Raw genomic sequence first — 8,096 nt, 5'->3', positions numbered from 1 at the left:
CGATTGTGTACTTCTCTTCTATTCACCCCATACTCCTGTGTACCAATGACTACTCCTTCGACATTTGGCAAAACTTCATTTTCGTTGTACCGACATATTGCTCTTCTTTCGTCTTCAATAATCATATTATGCAATATGATACATGCATACATTACGTGTTGTAACCTTTTCATCTCACATGACATTGCCCCAACCGTTAGTACTTGCCAACGTCTCTTAAGTACACCAAATGTTCGCTCCATATCCTTCCTAGCTGACTCTTGCGACTCTTTAAAATTTTTCCTTTTCGGGTCGTTAGGACATGTAAACGATTTCACAAAAATAAACAAGGGAGGATATATACCGTCAGTAAGATAGTATCCACGCTTATATGCTACCCCATTTGCTTGAAAAGGTACATCGTGCGACTTTCCAAGGTAGATATCGTTGAATACCGTCGACTGGTCTAGCACATTGATGTCATTATTTGCACCAGCTGGACCAAAGAATGCACGCAATATCCAAAGATCATGTGATGCGATAGCCTCTAGAATGATCGTCAGATCTTTGTGGTCGCCTCTCATGTACTGACCACGCCATGCGTTGGGGCATAATGACCAACTCCAATGCATGCAATCGATACTACCTAGCAATCCAGGGAATCCATGCTTTCCTTCATGCACTGTGTACAATTGGTGGATATCGTTGATAGTTGGTTTGCACAAATATCATTGTCCATAAACCAAACAGATCATTTTGCAGAACTTGTACACACACTCCTGCACGGTACGCTCTGACATCCTAAAATAATCGTCCCATTTGTCTGCGCCCATGTCGTATGCTAGCTGACGAATTGCAGTCGTGCATTTTTGAATGGGAGAGAAACATTTTATCCGCCTTGCATCCATTTTCCATTGGAAATATGGAAAGCGGCCTTCCAAATCGCCAACAATACGTAAGAATAGTTCATTCCTCATCCGGAACCGACATCGAAATTTTACAACGTAGATGGCGTCATCTGCAAAATAATCTTCTATAAGGCGATCATGTCCGGCTTCGTGATTTCTACGCAACCGCGGCTTTCTTGGTTTACATCGTGCACGTGATGTTTCGCCTAGTCGGTTTTGATAGTATGCATCCGTTTTCGCCATGACATAACCGATAAACTTAGCCTCCTCTACACCCGTCGAATCGGATGATGAAGATGATAACATTTTGAATAATATTTTTTGGAGAGAAATATAGGTTATAGGTTAAAAAAAGATTGGATGTTGTAGTATTTATAGTTTAAGAAAAGGGAAAGAAAAAAAATTGTATATAACGGCTATATAGCCGTTTGGAATCAAAAAAAAGAAAAAAAACTTAAACACCCAATCAAGTGAAGAGAGAGAGTGTGGGACTCCTTCCCCCCACCTCTTTCCCGGTTTCCTTTCCCACATCCCCGGTGCAGTGTTTCTCCATGCGGGACGTTTCCTGCGGCTTCCCCGCTCACCATACCGTCCGGCCTTGGAAAGAACAACTTGAGTTATTTTATGATCTAGTTTTTGTTTGGATATGTTATAATGTTGGTTATGAGTAAATTGGGTAAAAGTTCATTATCTTGACATAAATTTAAAGGAATAGCAAATATTTTCTTTTAGTTTGAAAAAAGAGACAAAAGTATATTGCTATAGTGTGCACGCATCGGATAAATAAAAATACAGTTGAAATATACTCATAAATGAATAATAAGGCTTTTTTTTTTTTATGAAAATAGTGTTAATATTATAAATAAATATTAATTTATAATGACAAAATTATAAACAATGTTAATATTATAACGAATACTAACATTTTTTTAAGAAAAATGATATTATAAAGACTATTAACATTATAAAAAATATGAATATTTTTTTCTTTTTTACTGGATATATATATATATATATATATATATATATATATATATATATATATATATATATATATACACATATTAAGATGGATGTGACTTGAGATCCGGAGTACCCAAATGAACATTCATTATTGTTGTTGTTGTGAGTAAATTGCTAGATAATCCTCACATATACGAGTAGAGGCTCACTACCCCTCTTGTGGCCTAGGTTGGATGACCCCTAGTGGCTTTTTTTTTATGTAAGGGCAAATTTAACATTTTTTTTGTCATATGTTCCTATCATTCGACCATCAAACTTTGTGAGTTGGACTTTGAAATTGACATGGGGTTGGGAATTGATGTGTGTATGGCATTGCATTAGCATGAATTTTTTTTATATCTTTTAATCTTGTTTCAACAAAAGAAGATATCTTTTTGCATCTTTCAAAATATAAATTATAAATTTTTGAAGGATCAATTCGAATATTGGAGTTGTTATTCCTTACTAAAAATGAGTTGATCATCGGGTAGCTCAATAGACATTTCATTGTCTAATTTATTTTAGATGTATGTTCAGATTGAGAGGCTGATGCATAGGAGTTAGCATGGATTTTAGAAGATCCAACTTCTGGAGAACTTAAAGCTTTGTTAATGAACAACCCCACTCCTTAAAACTTTTATTAATATTTTTATTGATTAGTAATTAATATTTTTATTGAAAATGATTTTACAAATGGGCCCTAACGAGGGGTGTTACAGATGAGGGTACAAATCGTCAACATGGTAAAGGAAGGGAGCAAGTCCTCAACAACGGTGTCTCCTGCTAGGGGTAAAGATGTTCCCTATAAGATCAGTAGTGATAATGGTTGTTCAATTGAGCAATGAAAAGTTTATGAAGGAGGCAGATCAGGAAAAGAGATTTAGGTGAGCACGTGAGGCTTAATGGATGGTCGTTTACCTTCTTGAAGGTTGTATTGAAGACATACGACGTAACAAACGGCCACCAAAGACTCAAGAGAGAATGGAAAGAGACATAGGAAATGTAGTTTAACGATGACTGATGGTGAATAGAGGAGATTAGGGTTTTCAAGGTAAAACCGTAAGTTACATATAGACATAATAAAGATTGATGGGGAAAAACTGCTTTTAACCAAAACTTTGGCCAAGGGTGATGTGGTTTAACGGTGGATGATGTCAGCAAAAGGAGCCCATATTTCTTCATTTTAGAATTTAAGTTTCTCTTTTAAGAAATATTAGAAATAATCAAGGGCTCAAAGGGATGCAAACATAACCTTGGTACATCTACTTCGATTCTTCTACATAAATGAGGTCCAACAAAGTTTAATAGCGTGCTTAGAAAGAATTGCATCCTCGATAATTGGAACGAAATGGTGTCCCACCACCACTTAGGTTAACTTCAATTAAATGTAATCCAGTTAAAATCAATTAAATCGGATAAAATCAAAATTGTTTCAACAAAACCAGTTTTGGATTGAAAGCTGATCCAAATGACCAAATCTCATACCTAGTTTTGTTGAGCATATATACAACTTTCCTTTGCAAAATAAGATTATTTTGGAACTTTTACTTAAATTCATTTAAGTTTCTAAAAAAATTACAATTTACATTCTTATCTCTAGAACTTTATTCTATCATGTTCGTATGTATTTTATTATATAATAATACACAAAAAATTATTATTATAAGAAGTTACTCTATTAAGAAAACCTCATGTATCCAATATTATTTTAATTTTAAATTCTTTATAAGAATGCAAAAAGTATTTTGTATTTTCATATACAAGATAATGAATACTATTATGCCACATTTTCAATTACGAAAAAAAGTAATTGTAGTGTAATGTAGCTCTTCATATTTCTATTTAATTTGAGAGAAGTAATGTAAATATAAATTGAAGAAAGGTGAGGGAAAAATAAAAACCAAAAAAATAGTGAGGGCAAAGCAATTCGACAGAAAAATAATTTATTACAAATGTTTTTGGTGGGAGGGGAGGTAAGTGTATAATGAAAGAAAGATAGAGGAAGTGGTTGCGTCATGTACAATGATAACTTAACTCAGGGTGGGTTGGTCTAGTTTGAATCTCAACTCAAGGCAGTTTCTTTGGTTGGTTGAACCATGAATCCCACATGATTAAAAAACCACACACCCCTTGCCGCCTGCCCACATCTCTCCTCTAATAATATCTATATTCTATTTCTAGTTTTCTACTTGTATCAAGTATATCAAGAAATTACTAGCTTCCACCCTAGTTGCTATATACGTTAACCACATGCCTACTACCTACTAGTTTCCAAGTTTCTAGCTCGGTCAACCAATGATCACTCCTTTTTAAACATTCGACTCAACAAAGGTACCTTCATCATTAACAAAGATACTACATCTCTATATATGCATATTTATATGAAATTGTTTTGTAACGTTAGCTTATGTTTTACACAAGATATGACATGATTGGACAGGACCACCCCTGTGTCAATCGGCCAAAAAAGTGTCATCCAAAAAGGTGGGACAATGATACACTCTCGATATCTCATGTGTGCAAAATACATAAATGGCCATCCATATATTTTAAAAGAGTCCTAGAAAGCTTATCCAGTCAGTCTGTTTATTTCCTATGTTAAAAACATATCTCAAGGCTTCGTTTATTAGACGAGAATAGATGTGATTGTATTGGACGGGACTAGACAAGCTTTTCTATGGTTATTTTCAAATAAAGATGAAGAATGCATTCCATCTTTTGCACACATGAAAGATTAAGTGTGTGACCTTGTTCCAATATTTTCGAATGTAAAAAAATATTGCAATTTTATCTCATTCACATTGCTTCCAATCTAAGTTCAGTGCATCCAGCCACAGGGCAGCCTTTTTTTTTTACATATATATGTAACAAATGAAGCCTTATATCATATCCTCCTACTGCAACATTGGTACACCTCATAATTTGCCCAATTTTTGCCAGAAAAAAAATTATAGGAATAAATGTTGAAAATGAGGGGAAAATCGGTTCCAGGGAAGATCATTTTGACGTTATGCATCGCCAGTTTTCTTGCTGGAACACTTTTCACTAGACACACATGGCCTTACGCACCCATACTTAACGAAGTTCATTTCAAGAATCATGAACAGAAGATGAGTTTATTATCATCTAAAGAATGTGACCGAAAGCGTGTAAGTACTCAAAACTTGAATCTTCATTTGTATCAAATCCAAATTTATTTCTAATCAACAACGAATAGTTTCTTTCTACCAGAAATTGGTCGAAGATAATTCAGGAGATATCATGGGAGAAGTCGCCAAGACTCATCAAGCCATCCAGTAAGTCCATGGCTAGATTTGTTTCTTATAAACGACATGACATGTCCTAGGGCAATTTTTGAGAGACAAAAAAACAAATCTCTATTCCACATCTTTGGATGGTGCCAAAGAAATGCATTTTTTGTCTTGTCCAATTCAACATCAAACAAAGTTTTATACAAGACTGTCTTGTTTTGTTTTGTCTTGACCTGCATTAGCACTAGTATTTAAATGTGTAGAATATTACTCAAAGATCCACTATCTTTTTGTGTATTTATCTAGATCATTGGACAAAACAATATCCACATTAGAGATGGAACTAGAAGTAGCACGTGTAAGTCTACTCGGGCCCAAATTTATGTCAGAAAGAATGGAAGCATCTAACAAGACATCTCTACAAAAAGCATTTGTTGTCATTGGTATTAATACAGCTTTTAGCAGCAAGAAACGTCGAGACTCCCTTCGAGAAACATGGATGCCTACTGGTTCACATTTTTTTCTTATTACCTTACATAAATTTGTTTTTTACTATTCAGTATACCATTCCAAATGCTTGCCCCAACTGTAAGTAAATGAGAACCATAAGTTGTGGGACCTATTGGTAGGGACCTACCCCATGTTGGTTGTGGGACCCATTATAGGGTATACCCATTTTACTATTTAGCAAGATGGAAAATAGCTAAAATTACATATTGACACTATGCAGGAGCAAAACTAAATAAATTGGAAAAAGAAAAAGGGATCATAATAAGGTTTGTGATAGGACACAGTGCCACACCTGGAGGTGTTCTTGATCAAGCCATTGACATGGAGGAGGAAAAATATCAGGATTTTTTAAGGTTGAATCATGTGGAGGGGTACCATGAGCTCTCCACAAAGACACAATTGTATTTTTCGACAGCTGTCTCCATTTGGGATGCGGAATTTTATGTGAAGGTGGATGATGATGTACATGTCAATTTGGGTATGCTTGTGACTGAACTTGCACGCTATAGATCTAAACCAAGAACTTATATTGGATGCATGAAGTCAGGACCCGTGCTCTTTCAAAAGTCGGTATCCTTTCTCTCATCATTTCTATAGTTTGATTCTTTTTGTTTGTGCTGGAATGGAAATTATGCATATTGTATCATACATTGGATTTAATCATTTCATAGCTAAACAATGAGCACCAAGGCTTTGTTTCTTCATTTCACGACTTGTAGGGAAAATAGTACCCCTTTGTTTAGATATAGTGTTTTCCATATAAATGATTTTCAAAACTTATTAGGGGAAATGACAGTAGTCATCGGGAAATGGAAAGGAAAATATGGGGGGAAATTTGTAAATATGACTTAACGAGAAAAAGTCTCATATTCATGACTTCCTTTGTTAAGTGGTTCTTTAAGTACTAAGTAAAAAAAACTCATTATATAGCTCAGCATGTTCAGTTCTCTCTGTATTAAATCTATTAAACTAAAAAGAAACAACACCTAAATGTTTATTTTGAAAACTAAATTGAGCAGAGGGGTAAGATACCACGAACCAGAATATTGGAAATTCGGGGAAGAAGGGAACAAGTACTTCAGACATGCAACTGGACAGATATATGCCATCTCCAAGGATTTAGCAACATATATTTCCATCAACTCGTAAGTAATAACAAATAACAAGTTTCATCTCTTACCTTCGTTAAAGACATATTCATTTAGTGTTCTTGTTCTTTTACAGGGGTATTTTGCATAGGTATGCCAATGAAGATGTCTCTTTAGGCTCATGGTTAATTGGATTGGATGTTCAACACATAGATGATCGTTCCATGTGTTGTGGAACTCCTCCAGGTCACTAAAAATATTTCATTTTTCTCCCATTAACAACATTTGTCCCGATATTTATTAGTATTGCTATGTGATGCCATATCCTATGTAAAAAACCGGGCATGTATGTATGCATGTCAAATTATTGACTATTGGTCATTGTATGTGAACTGCAGATTGTGAATGGAAAAAACAAGTAGGGAATGTATGTGTAGCTTCATTTGATTGGTCATGCAGTGGAATATGCAAGTCGGTTGAGAGGATGAAATTTGTTCATAACTCTTGTGGAGAGGGAGATGGTGTTGTTTGGAATGTTGATCTTTAAAGGGTAATTAATGTCAACAGTGACAAATAATAAGCAACTATTTGGAAAAGATGCGGGAAATTGGATCAATACATAAGCTCTTTTTCATTCCGTCTCTTGGATGTTTTCACTAGGTTCTCGATTTTTATTTTACCATAATATTTTTATGACTTGTGATTAATAGAATACATATAGTGTTTGGTATGATGCAATTGAGAACACAGTGGAATGGTTAATACCATTGGAATAAAGAAATATTATTTGTTTTGTGTGATAGAATGGAATAGATCATTCTTGAAAATGTGGTTCTTGCCCGTTTGTTAACTTTTATCCTTTGTTTTATTTACTCAATTATGAAATGGAGAAAAATTCCAATACAACATTTCTTTTACATTTATAATGACACATTTCTTTTATAACTTCACATTTTAATTAAATTATAATTTTGTATTCTAAAATTAGGTAGATAATATATATCTTATTATGATTTTATTTGGTTTTAATGAGCTTTTTATTTTTGTTTTATATGTTTATAAATAGAAAATGCATCAATTATAATAATATAATCTATTAAGTAGAATTAAGAATATACTTGTATTTACATATAACAAATTATAAAACTCATAAAAGTTCATTTTATCCATACAAGTAACCAAATATGTCGTTTAAAAAAAGTAACCAAAGATGATCATGTAAGAGACTGATTCCATTACTTCAATTCTTTCATTAATCTATCCATTCCATTCCTTCCTCATATTGAGAAATCAAATTATATGTGCTTTTCTTCAAACAAAAATCATGGGTGATGGGAAAATGTATGACTTGAGTTGTA

General features: G+C 33.9%; 2 protein-coding genes across 3 annotated transcripts; one reads left to right on the top strand and one right to left on the bottom strand.

The window, feature by feature from the left end:
* Positions 1 to 707: 707 nt before the first annotated feature.
* Positions 708 to 1,193, bottom strand: LOC145051071 (uncharacterized). Its single transcript, XM_078999218.1, has one exon. The coding sequence runs from the start codon at positions 1,191 to 1,193 to the stop codon at positions 708 to 710; it is 486 nt and encodes a 161-aa protein (XP_078855344.1).
* A 3,656-nt stretch (positions 1,194 to 4,849) lies between these two features.
* LOC145052072 (putative beta-1,3-galactosyltransferase 8) lies at positions 4,850 to 7,285 on the top strand. 2 transcript variants are annotated; one of them, XM_078999879.1, is made up of 7 exons: positions 4,850 to 5,042; positions 5,107 to 5,185; positions 5,447 to 5,649; positions 5,871 to 6,216; positions 6,670 to 6,795; positions 6,875 to 6,984; positions 7,137 to 7,285. In XM_078999879.1, exons 1-7 carry the CDS (start codon positions 4,850 to 4,852, stop codon positions 7,283 to 7,285), a joined length of 1,206 nt encoding a protein of 401 aa, XP_078856005.1. The 2 variants fall into 2 exon arrangements, with proteins under 2 accessions (XP_078856005.1, XP_078856006.1); XM_078999880.1 differs by having other exon boundaries at positions 4,859 to 5,038; positions 5,121 to 5,185.
* The last annotated feature ends 811 nt before the right edge of the window (positions 7,286 to 8,096 follow it).

Source organism: Lactuca serriola, chromosome 5 (genome assembly GCF_051521515.1).
Source record: "Lactuca serriola cultivar US96UC23 chromosome 5, Lser_US96UC23_V15, whole genome shotgun sequence".
NCBI classification, from domain to species: Eukaryota; Viridiplantae; Streptophyta; class Magnoliopsida; order Asterales; family Asteraceae; genus Lactuca; species Lactuca serriola.
The sequence above is the reverse complement of the archived record's forward strand: the minus strand, read 5'-3'. Positions and strand labels throughout refer to the sequence as shown.